General features: G+C 37.3%; 1 protein-coding gene across 1 annotated transcript in view; it reads left to right on the top strand.

Annotated features, from left to right (window-relative positions):
* ROS1 (ROS proto-oncogene 1, receptor tyrosine kinase) overlaps positions 1-23,142 on the top strand; it is a 95,677-nt gene that overhangs the window by 31,626 nt on the left and 40,909 nt on the right. The window contains exons 17-29 of the mRNA XM_072965934.1: positions 1,849-1,949; positions 6,072-6,289; positions 6,602-6,762; positions 7,116-7,260; positions 8,883-9,145; positions 11,048-11,111; positions 11,422-11,624; positions 13,123-13,328; positions 14,173-14,459; positions 18,668-18,844; positions 20,269-20,471; positions 21,872-22,016; positions 22,850-23,082. Coding sequence (XP_072822035.1) covers positions 1,849-1,949; positions 6,072-6,289; positions 6,602-6,762; positions 7,116-7,260; positions 8,883-9,145; positions 11,048-11,111; positions 11,422-11,624; positions 13,123-13,328; positions 14,173-14,459; positions 18,668-18,844; positions 20,269-20,471; positions 21,872-22,016; positions 22,850-23,082 — 2,406 coding nt within the window. The remainder of the gene's footprint in view (positions 1-1,848; positions 1,950-6,071; positions 6,290-6,601; positions 6,763-7,115; positions 7,261-8,882; positions 9,146-11,047; positions 11,112-11,421; positions 11,625-13,122; positions 13,329-14,172; positions 14,460-18,667; positions 18,845-20,268; positions 20,472-21,871; positions 22,017-22,849; positions 23,083-23,142) is intronic.

Here is a 23,142-nt window from a genome sequence, read left to right as displayed (position 1 = left end):
TTCCTTTATGTGTTACTCACAGTTTTATCATGAAGTCATAAGATACTTTGCAATCAACAGGTATAATAAAACAGATAGCCAATTATTTATAGAAAGACTAATTTGTGTGATGAAATGAGACTATCATCTAAAGTGAAAAGATACTTTTTGCCACATCTGATGTGTCGGGCTCACAGTATGTAGTGCATTTTACCACAGGGTTAAACTTCAAGGTTTTAGTTTTCATCAAAGGGATTATTTCCAAGGTATACATATTACTAGATACAACAATAATTACCAAATATTTATGGAACAGCTCCTGACACTTTAAAAATATGGATCCAAATGGCTGGTGTAAAGAAATGGGGTAACGATCCAACACCTGAATTTGTCCTATAGCTTGAATAGTCCGTTGTATTTGAGCAAAGGGAGTTGTAGAATCGCCTTTTTAAGAGATAAACTAGAGTTAATCTGTAATTAGAACTCTAGTGCATCTCATTATAGACAATCAAACAGTATTAACCTGGTTTCACTTTAACTAAAAAAATAAATAAATCTCTTTCTGCCTGAAGCAAGGACCTGACTCAACTCCCCAAAGGCTAGTGATTGCTAGAATAGTCTTTTACCTTTTGGGAAGGGAATAGGTTGAGTTTTCTTGAAGATGGAAGGCTGTGATTTATTTGATACCTGAAGCTCCTTGCAGCCATGTGCCTTGAGATTATTTGTAGCAAGACTTCGGTAACCTGTTAGCAAGTATTTTTAGTTCTTGGATACTTTATTGTATTCTTTTTACATTTTTCATTGGTTCATTGTTTTCGTTTATATGCTACTGTATCTTGCCAAAGATATAGTCATCAACTTTAATCCTATCTGATACCTCTCAGCTCTAGGTCTGCTATAGAAAGACGCTACTCTCTGAGGTCAGGTTCCTGGTAATCTCAGCTTAATTGAAAAATACTTACAAAGCCAAAGAAAGCAAAACAAAAACAAAAACAAAAACAAAAACAAAACTCTTGGATTGTCACTTCTATTTCATACACTCTATTTCATAGGAGAAACAGTCTTTCCTCAGGCCTCACCTAGACAACTGGACATAAAATTAAGACATGGATTGTAACAAGAAGATGAAAGAGTAGTAAGAACTGGTTTTCAGATGTCAGCTAGAAATGGGACTTTATATATACATGGCTCTATTCAATTATAATCACATAAAAATCTTGCCTGTATTATATTTTAGAAATATGTCAGGATGTTTTTGGTTGTAATTAACAGAAAATACGACTTTAACCAAGCTGGTTCTCAAACTTGGTGACACTTTGGAATTATCTGGGGAATTTGAAGACATACTGGAGACTGGGTACCATCTCCAGAGAGCAAAATGTAATAGGATGCAGACTGGGAAATGAGATGTTTGAAGAACTCCACAGGTGATTCTAATGTGCAGCAATGTTTGAGAACAACTGATTTAAACAACGATCAAATTCACTGGCTCATGTGGCTGAAGAATTCAAAGTTATGGCTAGCTTTAGGCAGGGCTTAGCACAGTGGCTCCAAGTGTGGTTGAGAATTTGTATTTGTAACAAGTTTCCAGGTGATACTGACGCTGCTGGTCCAGAGAACTACTAGAGCTAAGTATACAGAAGTAAATAACAGTTCCTGCCATTTGAGGATTTTTAGGAAATGAGTGCTTATACTCAAATTACATAGCAGTAGGCATACTCATATAATATTTATATTCAGCGAAAGGTGAAAATCACTAAGTTTATTATTCCAAAAAGGATGTTAAAGGGAAATTTGTAGCGTTAAGTGTGAGTTATTCACAAAGGTATCATGTATTTGATTCATTTTCTTATCTTATTTTCTATTTAGGTAATTGCTCTAACTTTAGACCTTAGTGATGGGCTCCTGTATTGGTTGGTTCAAGACAGTCAATGTATTCACCTGTACACAGCTGTTCTTCGGGGTCAGAGGTAAGTAATATTGAAGGCAATTGGCTGAGAATAAGCAACTAACTTGCCCCTTGGTTATAACCGATAGTACAAGAGGATTCATTTATACTTCCAATAAACATTTACTAATTATACACTGTGTTGCAGGCATTGTGCTTGTAAGGACAGATAGGTTTGTAAGCAACTAATTACTGTAGACTATGGTGAGTACTGTGAGCGGGTATAAAGCGAGTCCAGTGGAGGCACCGAGGAGAATGTTCCTCAAGAGCCCAGGAAGTGGGTGGATGGGTTTTTCTGCTTCTTAACATAGTCTTCAACTATGATTATAGATTTGCCTGTGGTCCTCTTTAGTTGATGTATCTGTGTGCTTTGTATTTAGTACTGTTATCCATAGACTTGATTATATTTCCTTTTATCACTATAAAATATCCCCACTTATCTAGGGTAAGACTCTTCATCTTAAAGACTACTTTGTCTGATACTAGGATAGCCACAGCCACACTTATGCTTAGTGTTTGCACAGTACATTTCTTTCTATCTCTTTACTTTTAATCAGTTTTTGTCTTTACATTTAAAGTGTGTTTACTATAAACTGCATATAGGATTTTGCTTTCTTATGCAGTCTGACAATTTCTGCCTTTTCATTGGGGGTGTTAAGTTCCTCTACACTTAGTATAATTATTGATATGTTTGGATTTAAGTCTGCCATCTTGATGTTTGACTTCCAGTTGTCTCATCAGCTCTTTGTTCCTCTGTTCCACTTCTTTGCATTTTTGAGGGTGAATAAAGCACTTTTTTGTATTCTACTTTATCTCCTCTCATGACATTTTAATTATGTTTATTTATACTTTTCTTTAGGTCGCTTTGGAGAGTAAAATATGCATTTTTTTATATTAAACATCTTCAACTTACCACAGTCAATATTCAAAATATTCTTCACAAAAGATTTTAAAACTTTACGATAATATATTTCCAATTACCCTCTACTCTTCGTGTTCTTGTCATGTTTTGTTTTACCTACCCTATAAAATCCATAGTTTTTAACTTCAAGGAAACAGTTACATATTTCAAATTAAAATATAGGACATAAAATTATTAGAGAGCAGCAGTTAGAGGAGAATTTAGGGGTCATTTTATTTCATAGATGAGGAAACTGAGACCAGAGATGTGCATAAATTTGCGACTGCCACACAGTAAATTAGAGAGATGATTGGGAAAGGGTTAAAGTAAAACAGAAGGTACTGCTCTAGGGCAGAGATTTCTAATATTGGGTATTGGAGTTCATGGAGGGCTTCAGGTTGAGTATGAGTGCTTGGAAATTGAGCATCCATACTTTTCATCAAATTTTTAAGGCTCTAATCTTACAAGGACCAAGAATTCCTACTTTATGAAGACAATGTCAAGATAACTTTTAGATTAAAAAATACATTTTTTTTTGGTTTATAGAAAAGCCTCAATCATAGAAACTATAAAAAAGGAGTACACACACACATATATATATCTATAATGCATACAAGCGTATATACAGCAAGTCTGACTAACCATTTATTTCATAGCAGCTATGCCTTACAGCTCCAGCTAGTTTCCCAACTGTGAACCATAGAAAACTGCTGTTCCTCTCCCTAGAAATGTAAGGTATGGCAATCTGATTGTCAAAAGAATCTGTCTGTGAGATATAGACAGTGTTCAAAGAATCCGTATGCTGAAGGATCAGGGCTCATTCTCCGTGTCTGTACATTCAGGGGACAGGCTAGCTGGCATTGTTTAAGAGCCTAGCTTCTCAAGTGTCCAGAGAATCAATATTATCGGATTTAGGAGATAGAAGAAGTATGTTTCTCCTTTAAAAATGCATTTTATCATCTCAAGGTTAATAATTTTCCTTGTATGCATGCCCGGTGGAGTGCAGCAGATCTTGACAGGGTTACACAAAGAACAGACACTTTGTGCCCACGTAAGTCTTGCCTTTTTAATCTCACCAGGAAAAAAAAAAAGAAAAACTGTACATAGAGACAGGAATTCCAGAGCCATCTTACAAGCAGAAATTTTTTTCTAATATATAACCAAAATTCCTTCTTCTGCATTTTAAGTTCCTTATCTTTACTCTAAATCACCATTGTCCAATATAGATAATGTGAACCACAGATATAATTGTAAATTTCCTAGTTGCCTCATTAAAAAAAGGTAAAAAGACATAGGTACATTATTGAATTATTTGACATTATTTTTTCATATTAATTCTTGGATAGCCGCAGTGTATTTTACATACACAGCATATCTCAATTTGTACATTAAATTTTCATAGGAAATACTTGATTGTAGTTAGATTTTATAAAATTTACAATTGAAAAATTTTATCCAAAATACTTAAAAATTTTCCAGTAAATCATACACATGATTCACAATATATGAATCAAATATTAGTTTTACTTTTCAACCTAAATTAATGAAGATTAAATAATATTAAAAATTCAGTTCCTCAATTGCAGTAGCCACATTTCAAGGGCTCAGGGTCACCTGTAGTTAGTGGCTACCTTATTGACCAGTGTAGTTCTAGCTTGTAATGGAGATGCCTTTCAAACTCCTCTTTCCTCTCCTATGTATAGCCATTTCCTTTGGTTTATTAAAGAATGAGTCTATTACCAGTACAGCAACATATCCAACTTGGAGGTTGAAAAGCGTGCATGTGTCATAAAAGTTGAGGCATATTTAGCTATGTCAGGACTGAGTATATTGCTCCAAGGGAGCCTACTCCTCTTCTGTTCCCTCTGCCTAAAATGGTCCCGCAGACCCAGATCTCTTGGTTAATTTGTGTTCAGACTGCATGGCTCAGCTTAAACACCGTTTTCTAAGAGAGACTTTCTCTGACCCTATCAGGTCTCCTTGTTAAGGGGACTGTTTTGGGAAATGCTGAACAAACAGCCGTGTGAGAAAGGCTAACATGAATACAGCCCCAGGATCTAGGCTGGGGCAGCTCTGTGGGTGGTCCAGAAGGGCCAGCCTCCTTAGGCCAAGTGCATCCTGCTTGGTGAGTGAGCTTCCCTTCCATGTGGAATTTGGTTTTATATATCTCACCAAGGAGACAGGAAAGTTCTAATGAGAAGTCAAAACAACAAAGTGCAAAATTAGACAAGTAGGTGAAAGTCCAAAAGGCAAACTGGATCTTGCTTTTACAACTGACTAGGTATGAACAAAGTTGGCTTTTTTTTTTTTTTTAACAAGAAAAAGGACTATGGGAATAGCACTGGTGAGTGGATTTTTTCTTTATAAGTTTCACAACTCCCGGCCATGGTCCTCTGAGATAGTTTCAGTTTTCTCAAGGAGGTCTTATGAAACTCTCAAAACAAAACTTTTTATTTATTTTGATTGTAAGTGCCATACTTCATACTTTTCCAAAGAGGAAAATGTCAACACTTTAAAAAGATTTAGAGATACCATTTCTAAAATAGTCAAATCACCACTCCAAAAGGTTGAGAATCACTGAGATCGTTTCTGTTGAGTCCTAGGCAACTGGAGTAATTTTAGAAACAACCAAGCAGATTTTTAAAGTAAAAGCTATTGTAGAACTCCTTGCCATTGAGAAAAAACTTTAAAAGCAATTTAAACAATAGTCTGTTTTCCTGAATTCCCTGGTCTGAAAAGAAGCATCTTGATGGAGCTATGGATGTTGATAAGTATCATTGAAGCAACGGACAGCTGTGAACAGTACAAAGTGAAGGACTAAACAGCCTAGAATAATGAATGGCAAGTAGATAAGATGAGTAACCAAGAACAGGAGGGAGGGGTGCCATAGTGAGGAGAAATAAATCACTAGGTTGTGCCTTTGATACAGCGTGTTACCAAAAGTCACAAGTATTTACTAAAATCTGTGTAACACTCTTGTCATTGCAATATCACATTCATAAGAAAAGCCCCAGGAAATTTGCTCTAGGTACACTTCATGAAAAATGTAAAAAAAAGCAACTTAATGTGGAACTAAGACTAATGGCAATAATTGTTGCAAAGTATTTTCTCTTTATTTTCAGACACACACACACACACACACACACACACACACACACACACACACACACTTCTCTCCAGTCCTTACGTGTACCAGCCCTTATCCCACTCCAGATACACACGCTAATCGCCGTCGTGTTTTAGCAGCACCGGGGATCCCACAATCACGGAGTTCGCAGCCTGGAGTAGTTCCGACATTTCCCAGAACGCGCTGATGTACTACAGCGGCCGGCTCTTCTGGATCAATGGCTTTCGGATTATCACGGCTCAGGAAATAGGTCAGAGAACTAGCGTCTCCGTTTTGGAACCGGCCAAATTTAATCAGTTCACAATTATTCAGACATCCCTCAAGCCTCTGCCAGGTACAGTATTCTATTCCTGATTGCCCGCTCTCCTCCATACTTTCAGTTAAATGAACGTGTAGGCTGGGATTTGTTCTTAAGACTTACGTTTTAAGAGGAAAAAGGCTTTAGAAGTTTCTGTTGATTTACCTGCAGCCATTTTACTCTTAACTCAAGTTTACAGACTGAGAAAAAGATACTTCGCAGGACATAGTAAAGGAAAAGAAAATTTTGTTTCAGTACTGATTATTAGTAATTTCTATTAATTTTCCATGTATCTGTGAAGATAATAATCCTAAATTCTGTCTCTCTACTCTTTCTTTCATCCTGTAGGGAACTTTTCCTTTACCCCTAAGGTTATCCCAGATTTCATTCCAGAGTCTTCCTTTATGATTGAAGGAAATGCTTCAAGTTTTCAAATCCTCTGGAATGCTCCTCCAGCAGTGGATTGGGGTGTAATTTTCTACAGTGTGGAATTTAGTGCTCCTTCTAAGGTATGGCATTGGTTCTAGTAACTTCTATTTTTCAAACAGACTGTACCATCTGCATCAGCCCTGCCCCTACTGATTTGTACTTTCTTGACTTAGCCAAGCCCACCTCCTTCGTTGTTCCTGTAGCATCTGGTTAAGATTATCCCTGACAGCCAGTCTCTGATTAGTGTTAACTATCGGGGTGTTAGATACACTGGTCTATGTGGAATGACATGGAACTTACTGACATTAGTGTTTCCAAAACTGAAAGTTTTAACTTTACATGTGAACCAAGGTTTGACGATTTTAGTTAATTAGGAATAAAAGATTGTATGATTCTCTCCCTAAGAAAATAATGTTTTGTGCTTATATTTTAGTTCCTGGCTAGTGAACAACAGTCTTTACCTGTATTTACTGTGGAAGGGCTGGAGCCCTATGCCTTATTTAATCTTTCTGTCACTCCTTATACCTTCTGGGGAAAGGGCCCCAAAACATCTCTATCACTCCGAGCACCTGAAACAGGTACAGGGGTTAAAATATCTTTAAAAAAGGAAAAAAAAAAAAAACCTCACTTTCCATCATCTAGAATGGATAGTTAATAACTTTAAAAAATAACTGTCAGTTTTGTACATGTGTTTAGATTCAATATTCTTTCAGTGACTTTTGGAGATCAGGTTAGCACCACTAAAATAAATATGCATAATTGATTCCAAAAGAATATTTCAAAGATTTCTTAAAGACTGTTTCACTTGACTATAATGATATATGTATAATGCAGAAACATGTTTCAGGTAATTTGTGAAATGCTTCATAAGGAAAAAGGGGGTTTCAGAGCAGTTAAAATCTCCGGAAAGGCAGGCTTACTGGCAGATGTTTTCACAGATGGTAACTCAGAATCTTCTGTAGGTGAATAACTGATGTCTAAATTTAATGTTTTTCTTTGAAATATATTTTAAAAAAGGAAAGTACATCTTTACATGTGTCTATCACTTTAAAGCATACAAAGCACATTTCTGTGTATTACTCCTTTATTAAACATTTCTTACATCCCTGTCGTGTGTCAGAAACGTTATTATATCATTTCATTTGATCCTCACACAGCTCTGATGTAGGTAGGACAGTGTGCCAGTCCTATACTAGATTTGGGGGGGTTTAGTGAGGAATAAGAAGAGGTGCTTTCTCTGCTGGAGCTCATTAAACAGTGGAGAGATAAATGCACCTGCTGCTGACGATAACAGAAATAAGACCGTGACAACTGAGTAGCAGTGGCGTAGAGTGAGTAAACGAGAGATGAGACCTCCACCGCTATCAAGCTGCCTCTCTGCATTCTTAGCAGAAGGCCGTGCACATGGACGGGGATGGCCAGGGAAGGCCTTGAGGGGTGGAAACTTTAGTTGGGCTCTAACGGGTAAAGCAAGAGGAGATACCCCATGTAAGTACAGCGTAAGAAGGCATGGGGGCTGGATAACGATGTGAGTGCCGAACATTAAGAAGCAGTGTGATTGGCATGGCGGAATGGGAGGGGACCTCATGGAGGCATCCTAAGAAGAAAGAAGGATGTCTTGGAGAGAATGACTTGGGAATCAGGCAGAGGAATTTCTCTTAATTAAGAGAGAGAGAGAGAGGAAACTAATTAAAGGACTGGGAGAGGCTTAACTGCTTGGATTAGCTCTTGAATAAATGGCCACAGCCAGACCATACTCTCAGGTGACTTCCTGCCTCCCAGGAAGGTTCAAGTAGAGAGGGGCTGGATCCTGGATATGCTGTATCTAAACCCCGAACTGGCTAAAGGCTGAACAGAGATACTGTCTTCCTTCCTGGTGACTGCCATTTCCACCTCCAGGGTGAGAGTAAATATTGTATTTTATAAGGAGAATCAGCCAGCTTCCATCTATACCAGCCATAGACAAGAAAGATGTGTCTCTGTGGCAGTCAGCAGGATTTAGGCTGGAGGTAAGGAAGATTTCCTGAAATATCAGGATAGGTATCTGAAGAAATCTAAGGAATATTCTCTCCTGAAGATCTGTAAGAACAAAATAGATCTTAATTGACTAGAACGAGAAATATTTATTACTAAGTTGCTCTGCACCCTCATTATGAGCAGTAGGAGTTGACCTCATATTCTCTGTATCTCTGCTTTTCAGTTCCATCAGCACCAGAGAATCCCAGAGTATTTGTATTACCAAGTGAAAAATATCACAACAAGAACGAAGTTGTGGTGGAATTTAGGTGGAATAAACCTAAGCATGAAAATGGTGTGTTAACAAGATTTGAAATGTTCTATCAATTATCCAAAGAAAGTGACACAAACAAAACATTTGAAGACTGGATTGTTGTCAATGTCACTCCCTCAGTGATGTCTTTTCAACTTCAGGGCATGAGTCCTGGGTACACTGTTGCCTTCCAGGTATGAGAATGAAAATGGGGATACAGTGGTCTTAATAGTGTAAACAGAAGGTTGATTAAAGGACTAGGTTAAGAATTCTGCCATTCTGTTGATACTTTGAGGTAGGCTGTGATCACAGAAGTCAAGTGGGCAGCAGAGGTCCAGAAGGGAGAGGGAAAAGCTGGGGTAGCGGACATCTTGACAGTTTTCTTGCTTCCAGATTTGGAAAAAACGCTGTTTTTTTGACTCCATTCCTATAGGTCATGTACCACACTAGGTACTTTTATATCTATTAGCTCATTTGATCCTCACACTGTCTGTGAAGGAGGAGCCATGTCCTTGGGTATATCAGTGAGTTGCCAAATCTGCATGGCTGGGAAGTGGCTGCTATGGTCCAGCTTCTAGGGTCCTTTCTACCATATCACGTCAACTGCTGTGAGTCATCTGGAGCCCCCCCTCCCCTTGCAGCTACCAAAGGAAATAAAAGCTGAGGGTCTGTGTAGTTGACGTCTCACCTTTTATCGTCTGGCTGCTAAAAGAGGAGGAAGTCAGAGAGAATAAGGGTCTGAAGTAAAAAGCAATGTACCTACTTTGACATTTTAAATTTAATGACAGCTTTCCACTTACGATAGAAGGCTTGATGATTTTCACATCCTCATTAAATGCCGGTTGCTGAACAATGTTGTACATATATATGTACATACATAGAGTTGTTTTCCATTTCTTTTGAGGGAACATAATGTTTTGGGGAGTGTTTTAGAGATCTGTAGTTTTGATACTAATCAAAAAGGAAGTACATAAAAGGTCTTAATATACGTTCCTATTTGTTAAGAATTATGTGTGTTCCAGTTAAAAAAATATTCTGGTTAAGTGTATTTGCCTTTATGTTTATATAGGTTCAAATCTCAGTCACCACAGAACTTTGCAAAGTGCTATGAATGGACAGACATGAGATTTACTTAACATGGTCCCATGCAAAAGTGAAGACTGCTTGATATATATGTATACACACACCATAATACACACACACACACACACACACACTCAAGTCATTTAGTAGTTTATAGAATATAGCAAAATAGATTTAATACTAGAAGTATAATAAAAACAATCCAGTGTTTTGTTGATTGAGAGGGCACTTGAGGGTCTATCTTTCAAGGCTATTATTACTATGGCAATTTTCTTTCAGGCTATTGTACAAGGTCTGGAAGTGGAAATAACTATTACACAGTAAAAGACATCTAATAAAACCTGTTTTAAAAAAACTTTGCTGTTAGGATGCAGTGTGGCACAGTGAGGAGAAAAGCACATACATCTCAGAAGACTTGGCTCTTATGCCGGTTTCTCCATGTGTCATTGTGGATGGGTTTTACTTCCTTTAATTATTATCTTTGTCCAGTTTCTACTCTTAGTGGTTGTGAGGATCAAAAGAGATCATGTATGTAAAAGTGGTTTGAAATGCACAATTTATTTTCAAATATAAGGGTTAATTACTATTTTCATTTTATAAATCTCCTTTTTAAAAAGGACAGGAAATTTATTTATTTGAAGCTTCCAGTTGGTGATTTCATGGTAAGTGGAAGTTCACTGTAGTCTATATAGTTTTCTTTCTGTTAAATGACGTAACCTAATTCTGGAAATAGCTAAGGATCCTTTTGAGAAATTGATATCTTTTGCAAGAGAGATTTGTGCCATTATTTTGTACTTTTCTAGACAAAAAATATCTATCAACATGAGTCTGGGACAATATTTTTCCTCTTAGTGATTTATTGCTATATACTTTGATGTAAATAACTGTTTGAAACTATTCTTAATGTATCTCATAACCGTGAGATGAAATAGTCATTTATCAGTCTCAGAACTTAATTATTGTCACTGAGGACACTTTTGAATGCACTCTTTTGTATCCTTTTCTTTCTTTAGGTTCGAGTCTTCACATCCAAAGGACCTGGCCCATTTTCTGACATAGTAAAGTCCAAAACATCAGGTATTTATTCTCCAAAACCTGAGCAAATAACAATTAGTGACCCTCGGTATTCTCAGGGATACCCTAGTGCTATCTCTGAGCTGAAATTAAAGTCAAATAAGGTAATCAGTCTTTATCATCACCAAACATGCTTAAGCAAACCTAGGATTAGAGCACCTGGGCGGTCTCGATTGAGCGGAGTGTAAGGAGAAAAGCCAAAGGAGGCTCGTGGATTTCAGAACGGCCTGATACTGAATCAAGGGGTTTTGCTGAAGTTATTTTTCTGTACGTATTATCTATGTTTTTTTGTTTTGTTTTGTTTTGTTTTTAGAAATCACCCCATTTCCATACCTCATAACTCTTTCTGGCAACAAGATAGTGTTGTTAGATATGGATCAAAATCAAGTTGTGTGGACATTTTCGGCGGACGAAGACATCAGCGCCATGGGCTACACGGGGGCCGATGCAGTGGGGTACTTTGCACAAGGAGGCGCACTCTTCCGTCTGAACATGCACGATCGGTCCAGCTCAGAGGTGTTTCCCTATGTAATTCTTTTGAAAGGAAGGAAGTGGAGCATTTGTGGATAACACCATGCTGTAATTAAAACGACTGGCCAGTGGTTAAGCCATTAAGATTATAACTATGAATGGGACGGATGTTGTATAATGATTTAGTCACAAATGAATTCAGGTTAGGTTTTGGACAAATGTGGTCAGGCTTAATTTAGCAAACAGTTATTGGGTTTAAGGCACTGTGCTACCTGAGATAGAGGTTAAAAAAAAGAAGTCACAGTTCTTGAATAAACACAGTCTAGTATTAGTCTAACACTAGGAAGACAGTATTGCTTTGTGATTAAGAGGGAGCGCTTTGAAATCTGACAACCTAGATCTGTGCCTGTCGGTAACTTACTTAACCACTATGGTTGTGTAGTCCCTCATCATAGGGTGAAGATTAATGAGATAACCATGTCAGGCACTCAGGACAATGCCTGGCATGCGGCAGGCATTCACCGAACGTTAGCTAGTGGAGAAGACAGGCAGAAGACAGTACAAGGGCCATGCTAAGGGCAGGATGTAGTGGAATCACAGAGAATGGATGCTTAGTCCAGGTACGGTGGTGGTGGTAGAGGTAGAATGGAAAGACATCTTGGGTACAAAGATGATGAACCAGGTGAAGGTGGGGAAAAGCTGAGGGAGCGGCAACTGCAAAATCAGGGAAGCAAGAGAGCCATAGCCTCTTGAGGGAGCTATAAATAGAAGGATCTTGGAATGGAGGTGGAGGTGAGGGCAGGGTGAAGGGCAGGTGGTAAACCTGGAGAGTTGAGCAGGAGCCTTAAACTAACGGACTTTTTCTCTTTTGTGTGCTAAGGAGTTGACTGTCAATTAACTGATCAAGTTACGTTTTAGAAAGACCTCTCTGTTAGCAATGTGAATGATGATTTAGAGAAGGTTGCGTCTGAGACAAGTAGGAGGCTGTCACAAAAATCCAAGCAGGAGATGTTGGGCAGGAAGTAAGAGGCAGCGAGGTGAGAGAGGAGAGGACAAATTGGGGAGGTATTTAAAATGGGACTAATTCTCTATGAGTAGTAGATGTCAAGGGTGAACCACAGTTGTCAGGATTGCTCCCGTAGTGTGTTGGAAATCTGTATCAATGTAAAATGCAGGAGAAGAAGGGATTTGGGGGGTGTGGTGATGAATTCTGTTTTCTGGGATCATTCAAGTGGAGATATTCAGTAGGCAGTTTGATATTTGAATCAGTAACACAATGAGGGATCTTGCCTGAAGATGTGGACTTGTAACACTGGTCTACAGATTACAGCTGAAGCCATGGTTGTTGAAATTAACTAGGGGAAAATATACAGTGTGAGAAGAGGACCAGTGTTATAAAGGCACACAATCAAGAGTTGTTGAGGTTTTGGATTACAAAAGAGAATTGCAGTAAATAAGTAATATGGTTGATTACAAAAAGAGCCCTCAAATTTGAAGAAAATGACCAATATCTTCTTGATTGTGTTTTCTACCTGTTGTTAAGATTTTCCGGGATGCACTGGTTTTTGATATCACAATGATTACAGTTGACTGGCTTTCAAGGCATCTCTACTTTGTGCTGAAAGACTTGCACAATGGAATGCAAATATTTGATCTTGATCTTGAAAACAAGGTGAAATATCCCAGGAAACTGAAAATTTGTAACAGAAATTCAACAATAATCTCTTTTTCTGTGTATCCCTTTTTAAGGTATGTGAAGTGTGAATGTCTGTAATGTAGTATCTTTGGTTTACTATCAGAAGTCAATGATGGCACAGTAAGATGCTTCATGTTCTTGATTCACCATGTTAACATAGTAATTCTACATATAAATAATGAGCCCACAACCACCAATATGTAAAATTAATCCACACAGACAATTCGACTAACCTAAAATTAGGTTAATTACCAGCAGGAAACCACAGTTTATTTTTATACTGGTAAATTTAATAATACCCTCAGTTGGTAAGGACAAGAAGGGGTCTGAGATAGTAGCAGGAATGAGCAGGAGATAGACAGGTAGCATGTCTTACACGGCAAATGCTGTTCTGGGCTCATTCATCTTTAATTAATGTCCTCATGAGATGAATTTTAAGGGCTCTACCCAGCAACTGAACAGGAGTTCCTCAGGCTGGAAAGATATATTTTGTTTGTGCCATAAGGATAATTATAGTCTATTTTGAAACTAGATTGGTAACTAGTTTAGAAGCAGAAACAAACTTGAGAGGAAGAGAATGGAGATGGTGTTGATAAAAAGTATGCAAATGAATTTCATATTTACAACCTTTAATGAGCCATTTAATACACTGCCTAGGTCATTATAGTCCACGGGTTTCGTTGGAAACACATTTACTGAGAAATCATTGGAAAAGGCTACAAACTAGACTTCTTGTGACCTCTTCCATATCAGAGGGTTATTGAACACTGGGACATGTTCTCTCCAAAGGTGACATTTGTCCCCACCATCATTAGAAATGATTGATCTTCATTAGAAACTGATATTTGCAATATGTTTTACTCAGTAAGTTGGAGGGTCTTTTTTTATCCCCTACAGTCGCCTGTATTGGACAGAAGTTTCCAATTTTGGATCTCAGATGTTCTATTACTGTATTATAAACCAGACCTTGCACCAAATTCTGCAACCCACAGCCATAAACCATCCATCTGGAAGGAGCCAATGTTCCTGCAACGTGACTGAATTGGAGTTAAGTGGAGCAATGACTATTGATACCTCTGACTTGAAGAAGCCACAGATATACTTTGTCAAAGGGCAAGAGATCTGGGCCATGGATCTGGAAGGATGTCAGTGTTGGCAAGTTACCATGATGCCTGCTCTGCTTGGTAAGACACTCATGTGTGCCTGTAGATCTTCACAAGTAGTGGCACAGTCCCTATCCTGTTACTCCTCCTGTGTTCAGAAGAATGTATACATGGTATTTGCTCTGGACCATGCCAAGTGGTTTTGTAGAATTCAAATGGTTTTCAGACAAATTGTACATAGGTAGTCACATAGTTTTCTGGATCTGTGGTGGGCTTTTCTGTTGTTATTTTATAACTAAGAGTAGAGTTGCAATTTGTTGAGCTCAACTATGTATTGTAAGCAGGTTACTAAGCATTATCTTATTTACTCTTCAAAACACCTCAGTGAAGCAGATACTAGTATCTTCATTTTACAGATGAGGAAATGAGGATGAGAAAAACCTGTCCAAAGGGCCACAATTAATAGAGGAGCTGGTGTTGGAAACTAGGCCTAACTACAACATCCATGATCTTACTTTCAGTGCTGTCCTTACATTCTGATGATCTTATTGTCTCCACATTCAGCATGAGTTGCTCAATACTTGACATGTTTATCTATTGAAATCCATGTGCTTGTCAAAGACATATTTGAAAGTCTAAAATGATTTGGAAATCTCCTAATTAAGAGTAATTATAATAGGAAAAAAATACTTTAAATACTGCCATAGAAAGCTGAACAGTTACATGTAAATCAATGAAGTTAGAGCACTCCCTCACACCACACGCAAAAATAAACTCAAAATGGCTTAAAGACTTAAATATAAGACAAGACACTATAAATCTCCTAGAAGAAAACATAGGCAAAACACTCTCTGCTTAGCAATGTTCTCCTAGGGTGGTCTACCAAGGCTAGAAATAAAAGCAAAAATAAACACATAGTACCTAATTAAACTTATAAGCTTGTGCACAGCAAAGGAAACTATAAACAAAATGAAAAGACAGCCTATGGAATGGGAGAAAATATTTGCAAACGATGCAACTGACAAGGGCTTAATTTCCAGAATATATAAACAACTCTTGCAACTCAATAACAACAACAAAAACCAGACAACCCAATCCAAAAATAGGCAGAAGACCTAAACAAACATTTCCTCAGTGAAGACACAGAAATGGCCAATAGTCACATGAAAAAATGTTCAATTTCACTAATTATTAGATAAATGCAAATCAAAACTATAATGAGGTATCACCTCATATCAGATAGAATGGCCTTCAACAAAAAGTCCACAAACAATAAATGCTGGAGAGGGTGTGGAGAAAAGGGAACCCTCCTACATGGTTGGTAGGAATGTAGTTTGGTACAGCCATTACAGAAAACAGTATGGAGATTCCTTAAAAAACTAAATAGACTTACCATATGACCCAGCAATCCCACTCCTGGGCATATATCCAGAGGAAACTCTAATTCAAAAAGATACACACACCCCCAATGTTCATAACATTATTTACAATAGCCAAGACATGGAAGCAACCTAAATGTCCATCAGTAGGTTAATAGATAAAAAAGTTGCGGTATAAATGTATGTATATATATACACACACACACATACATACATACAAATATAATGGAATGCTACTCATCCATAAGAAAGAATAAAATAATGTCATTTGCAGCAACATGGATGGACATGGAGATGGTCATACTAAGTGATGTAAGCCAGAAAGAGAAGGATATCATATGACATCACTTATATGTGGAATCTAAAAAAATGATACAAATGAACTTATTTACAAAACAGAAACAGACGCACAGACATAGAAAACAAACTTATGGTTACCAGGAAGGAACAGGGGAGGTGAAGGGGTAAATTGAAAGTTCAAGATTTGCAGATACTAACTACTATATATAAAATAGATAAACAACAAGATCCTACCGTATAGCACAGGGAACTATATTCAATACCTTGTATAGCCTATAATGTAAAAGAGTATGAAAAGGAATATACATATATATTTATGTATATGATTGGATCACTGTGCTGTTTGCCAGGCATTAACACAATATTATAAACCAACTATATTTCAATAAAAAAATAAATTAATTGATAAATACCCCCATATATTCTTAAGGGTCTATTACTTATTGTCCAGTAGAGTAATCACTAGTTACACAGGGTGATTTAAGTTTAAATTAATGAAAAATTTAACTCCTCAGCAATGTTAGTCACATTTTAAATGCTCAGAACCCACAGGTTACTAATTGTTACTGTATTGGGCAGCATAGATATAAATTATTTCCATTATCAAAAGTGCTATTGGTCATTGCTCAACTTTATAGTAAAGTTTTGAAATTGCAAGTTTGTGTGTGTGTGTGTTTGAGTGTCTGTGTTTGTGCGTTATAACTGCATATATGGTTTTGTTGACATGTTACCCAGAGCCTTTTAGAAACAATTCCAGTGTACTTCCAATGGGCTTAAGAGTAAAGATAATGTTTTGAACTTCTCTTATTAGGAGAATGACTTGTTTATGTTGAATCTGTGACAAACACTCTTTCCTTGATCAAACTTTAGTTAGGCTCCTCTGAACTCTATTCTCAGCTAGGCTTCAGACTTGGCCTTGGGTGTCCATCCTTACTGAGTCCAGTTCTAGCAAGCCAAATCAGTTTAAAGAGATTCCCCGACCCTTGGTATCTGATCACGTTCATCCTCCACTCTTGATGTTCTTAGCTTGCCTTTAGCAAAAATCCTATTAGGCCAGTTTAGCAGGAATCCTCCTCCCCTTGATGTCTCCTCTTAGTAATTTCTGTCCACTAGCTCCCTCATTCTGCTTGTTGGCTGTAAACCCCCAGCTGTCTTTGTTGTATTTGGATTGCAATATTGCAACAGTCTTGATTAAAATCTTCCTTATCATTTAGACAAGTGTCAGAATAATTTTTCTTTAACATCTGATACGCAAGAATTATCTAATGGGCCATTATCTTATAGGTACAAAACTGGTCAGTCTTTCATGAATCCATAATTGAAATATGTAATCCTAAAATTGGAAAATCAGAATGACTTTAGAGATCATTTAGCTGACATATTAGAAGTAATCCCCTCTACAAAAACAGCCTTGCTCGAACACATGCTTCTAAAACAATTTATTACCTTGTAGGGAAGTCTAATTTCAGGACAATTCTAAATATTAGATATTTTTCTTATGTTCAGCCAGATTTTTCTCCCCATTCCTCTCATTCATTGGTCTGAGTTCTGACCTTTACATTTGCAAAGAATAAATCAATCACTTTCTGCATAGTGGCCATTCAACTATGTAGAGACAGCTGTCATAGCCCGTTCTCAGCATTTCCTTTAGAGGAAAAATTCAAGCATCTATAACTACTCCTCAGGTGATGTGGCTTCTAAATCTTTCTTTGTCCTAGTCACCCTCCTGAGGTTTCACCCTAGCTGCTCACTATTGTCTTAAATGTTGCCCCATAAAGACTCACTGTACTTTCAATATGTTCTGGTCAGTGCAGAGGGCCTAGGACTTCCCAAGTTGTCTTTTACTGCAGCTCAAAGTGGCATCAGGTCTTTGGGCTGCTTGCCGTTTGAAGAATCCATCGTCTTTTTTATTTTTTAATTGCAGTATAGTCAGTTACAAGGTGTCAATTTCTGGTGCACGGCATAATATCCCAGTCGTGTTAACTGCTAGTAAGCCAGATTTCTTTCATTCATTATTTATAGATTCGACTTTAAACTTGAATTTAGGATGTTACATTTGTTCCTGTTAATTCTCAATCCATTTCATGATTCTGCTGTGATATTTTTGAATGTCAAGTCAGTGACTAAACATACTAGTGACAGTAAGAATCATGCATTATCTGCACATTTGATAAATATGTTTACTATGCATTCATTCCAAATCACTATGAAAACATTGAGCGAGGCACTGAGCCCTGTGCCTCATCCAGTATCTCCCATCAGTTGGCGTTGTTTGACTTGGAGTCCCACAGGTAGATTTTAAATCCTGGCTCTGCTCTTGACTGACTTTGTGGCCTTTAGGGGATTATTTAATCCCTCTACAAAACCAGGCTACTAATTATAATATTTACTTTGTTGGCTTGATATGGAGATACAGTGAGAAAATAGCTATAAAATCCTTAGGCTAACGACAGAAAATGAAAGTTATTTTTTTCATAGTGAAATGATAGAAAGTTTCAAAATTTAGCAGTTATGCTACAGAAAAAGGATTTCACGTATCGCTGAGAGTGGAAAACATCAGATATGTATTTTGTTCTTTATGTTCTTTTGGTTTATGTTTTTCGTCAACAGGAAAAACACTTGTTAGCTTAACCGTGGATGGGGAGTTTCTCTATTGGATTGCCACAGCAAAGGACAGCACACAGATTTATCAAGTAAAGAAAAGCAATGGGGTCATCCTCTCTCAGGTAGAGGCTCCAAGGAGTAAGCGTATCTTGGTTTACAGTTCGGTTCTGCAGCCTTTTCCAGGTAATAAACTCACTTTCTTACTCAGCTTGGTCTCCCAGTTTAGGATCAGAAAAGTCCCATAATGTCTCCTCCAGCGATGGTCCTCAAACTCTTTCTTTAACTGACGTGCAGTGGATTTACAATGTTGTGTTGTTAACCTCCAGTTCTTTTGCTGTGCTCTCAGCGTTGCTCCAGATGGTCAGGTTTTGATGGGCACCGCGACTGCCCTTTGCCCTGGTCGCTGTTGATCTCCATGTGTATCCATGGCTTGGGCTGTGACAGGCCACCTTAGACATGAATCCCTGGTCCTGTCATTCTCTCTCTGTCCTCTTTCTCTTCTCAATCCCATAATTTCCCTTCTTTCCATCTTTTTTCTCCTCTGATGCTATTTTAGACCATCCGATAGTGTCAAAAAGCATTGCATTAAAACTTCAGATCTTTTTCTAGGTAAAGCACCTTAGTTATTGCAGTGTTATGTATGTCAGGCATTTAACATGTGTATATTTGTGCTACCATGTTTATTAAATTCCTATCTATTTTGTTTAATGTGTCACTCGTGAAGTTGTGCCCCAACTTGATTTCTGCCATAAACTCTCTGGATTTTATTGTGCCGTTTTGTGTAATGCGATGACTTTTAGGAATGCGTGTATCACATGATGCAGAACTGACTACATATTTTTTTGCTGAGAGTCATAATAAAAGAATACTTGAAATATAAAAGCCAACCAACCAAAAACAAAAACAGCATTATATAACCTCATGGGGAACATTCAAACCTAGAGTGGTTTCTGAGTTTTTTCAAGCTCTCTCTGCTGTTAAAGTCCAATGTTATTGTAAATTAAGTATAATTCCCTCTTACAAAGGGACGGAAAGGAACAAAACAAAGCCTCTTTGCTTAAATATATTCAGTTATAAATTATGTAAGTTATAGAATATGAAAAGTGGGAGAATTTATAAATAAGCTAAGTTCACATTTTGGTAAAAGAATTCATTTAGGAGATTTAAAAAGTCCATGCCATTTCTGTTTGAAGTTGAACACACACATACCTCTAAAAATAAAAGTCCCAAAGGTAGTATCAGTTTTCATAGCTGTAATTCATTTAAAATATGATTGATATAGTTGCTCATTACTTTCTTCAAAATAAAAGAATGGTCACTTTATATTGCTACTGTCTGGGTCCGTTATCAAGGGTACTTTAACTCCATCTGCTGGCAATTTGAAGTAATTACCAGTTACTTTGCTCTTTCTGTGCAGCATTTAAACATCTTCAAAATATATGAAAGGCTTGTCTTCCTGTCCTTGATAACATTTCCAGCACTCCAATATATCATACCTTATCAGTTAAATAAATATAAAGGATATTACCCTTGATGTTAAATGAATCTGCTGTTTCTCTCTTATACATGTGTGTATATATTTAATCTTTTTTGTATTATTGTTTTAGATAGAGCATTTCTGTCTTTAGCTTCAGATATTGCAGAGCCGACTATACTTAACGCCACTAACACCAGCCTTACAATCAGATTACCACCTGCCAGGACAAACCTCACGTGGTATGGAATCACCAGCCCTACTCCAACGTACCTGGTTTATTACAAAGAAGTTAATGGCAGGAAAAACAGCTCTGAACTGGAAGATAGAATGCTGGTAAGAGTGGAGCTGATTGTCCTTCCACAAGATGCCCCTTTTCTAAAAAGAGAATTCTCAGCCACAGTATTTATTATGTTCTGAAACAGGCCATTATGCAAACTTTTACAGCTGATTCATCCAAAAATATTATATTTTAGTCTTCTTGTCCGAGAATAAATTAAGCTTCAAGGCGTATATTAGTCCTAACCAGTTGGTGGATTGCATATAGCACCTGTTTCCTGCGTGTACTGAAAGACCTGGGTTTGTTGCCCTCCCTGATAATCTAATTACCCCAGAAAGTGATAGAGACACTTTTGTGGCCTCTCCAGCAGATTGAGGGGTAAGAAAGGAATTGGACAGACATAGCATTACTGTGTACCTCTCCTCCATAGCATATAGGTAATACAAATATAAAAGTTGTACATTATATTTTTATGTCCTATATTTTGTGAAATGTGCTATTATGCAAGAACTATATCTGTTTTTATTCATTATTTTATTCCTTGCACCCAGCATAGTACTTGGCATTGAATAGGCATTCACTAGATATTTCTTGAATCAATGAATAGACACAATTCGTTTCATCATTGGCACTGGTGTTTCAGTTGTCCTTGTGATGGAATCATAGGTATCCAGTATTTTTCTTTGTGTTATTATTTAACTAAATGTAAAGATGAACTTGACCATCATCTATTGATCATTAAGCACTGTATACTTTGCCAGAAAGTACACTGATTCTTATTACTTCATTTTATCTATTTTAAACTTTCTTTACATATTTCTAAGAGAAATTGTTTCAGAGACCAAGATGGGTTTTCTGGCATTGGACATTTCTCTTATTACAGCTAATCTATCCTGTTGTCTTCACACTGATTAACAGGGGTCAAAGGCAGTGAGTGGCTTTTAACCTTGATGGCAAATGGGAGCTTTTAATATCTCTGGGCCCATGCTTCACCAGTGCAATTAGTATCTCTGGGGGTGGGACCCAGGCATTAGTATTTTCTTAAAACTTCCAGATGATTCCAAAATATAACCAAAGTTGAGAACCATTGATCTAAGGAAAGCCTTTTTATTTTCTTAAATGTTATTTCTAAGAATGATTAGATAATGTAGCTTAATCTTTTATTGTATTCACTAATATATCACAGCCTTACAATACCTTCTTGCTGAATTTCTAATGCAATGCTAATGAGATAGTGTCCACGGGGAATTTAGCTTCCCACATGAAATGATTATGTCACAAAACTGACTGAGGGTTGTCAATCAATCATTTGGCATTAATTCTTGGAGACATTAAACCACCCAGGTCTGGGCAGACTAGGACAGTGAACATTGTCATTTTTTTCCTCTTAGATTAAATACTTTCTCCTCATTTGTACAAAAAAAATAAGAATCAGATTTTTTTTAATTAATTACAGGAATTTCAGAAGAGTATAGCCCTTATTGAAGGTTTACAGCCATTTTCAACATATATGATACAGATAGCTGTAAAGAATTATTATTCAGATCCTTTGGAACAGTTACCTCTGGGAAAAGAGATTTGGGGAAAAACTAAAAGTGGAGGTGAGTTATGGGCGTGGTGTGGGTTTTCAGAGTGGAATTTTGTGATAATGTCACATGTGTGTCTATATTTGGTTTTTATCTGGATGCTAAGTAATATTTATTATGTGAGCTCTTTAAAGTTTAGTAAGGAAAATGCATTTTCAGAAAAATATTTTGATGACCTGATTTTTTTATTTTTTATTTTTTAAACATTTTTTATTGATTTATAATCGATGACCTGATTCTTACTGTAACACTAGAAGATGATAAATAATATTCCATCAAAACAAAAAGCAACTATAAGGCAAAACATCACCATTGATTCATTGTGACCAGAAACCCATTCTTTGGTCTTACCACACAGTGGCACTCTCTTCACATATATTTATCCACATTGTACATGTGGTGAGACCTAGGAAAGACAAGCCTTTTCTCTATGTGAAATTTACTGAGGCCACTGAGATTTAAAGTAATCTAACATCATTGCCTTAAAGAAAATGGATCTCGAATCTAAAAAGGTGTTCTAAGAGGGGGCAGTTATTATGAGGTGATGCCATTTCTTTCAGGTGCCTCTGATGGCATTCACAAAACTCACCCGAACTGAATTATTCATCTTTGGCCATGTTCTTGAGCTGGAGTCAGAGAATGAGTTAGTCATCAGGCAAAAATAAGCGAGAGTCTTTCGGGCAGCCTGTGTTAACTTCCCATTATGTAAGAGGCTGGCTTTCCTTCGGAACATCTGTCATTCATTCTGCTCACATGATATGCTTATTCCTCAACCAAGACCCCGTTATTTGTTTCCATCTTTCAGAGCTGTTGCAACATCCCTTATCATGTGTTGCTATTTATTTCAGTACCAGAGGCAGTTTGGCTCATTAACACAACTGTGCAGTCAGACACCAGCCTCGTCATATCCTGGAGAGAATCTCCCAAGCCAAATGGACCAAAAGAGTCAGTCCGCTATCAGGTGGCAATCTCACATCTGGCCCCAATTCCTGAGACTCCATTAAGGCAAAGTGAATATCCCAATGGAAGGCTCTCTCTCCTTGTTACTAGACTGTCCGGTGGAAAACTGTATGTGGTAAAGGTATGGTGACTGTATTGGGTACTTTTATTGCCATTGTCAAATGCAAGGTTCTGGAAAGGT

The sequence above is a fragment of the Vicugna pacos genome, chromosome 8 (assembly GCF_048564905.1).
Source record: "Vicugna pacos chromosome 8, VicPac4, whole genome shotgun sequence".
In the NCBI taxonomy this organism is placed as follows: Eukaryota; Metazoa; Chordata; class Mammalia; order Artiodactyla; family Camelidae; genus Vicugna; species Vicugna pacos.
This window is presented reverse-complemented; position numbering and strand designations above follow the sequence as displayed.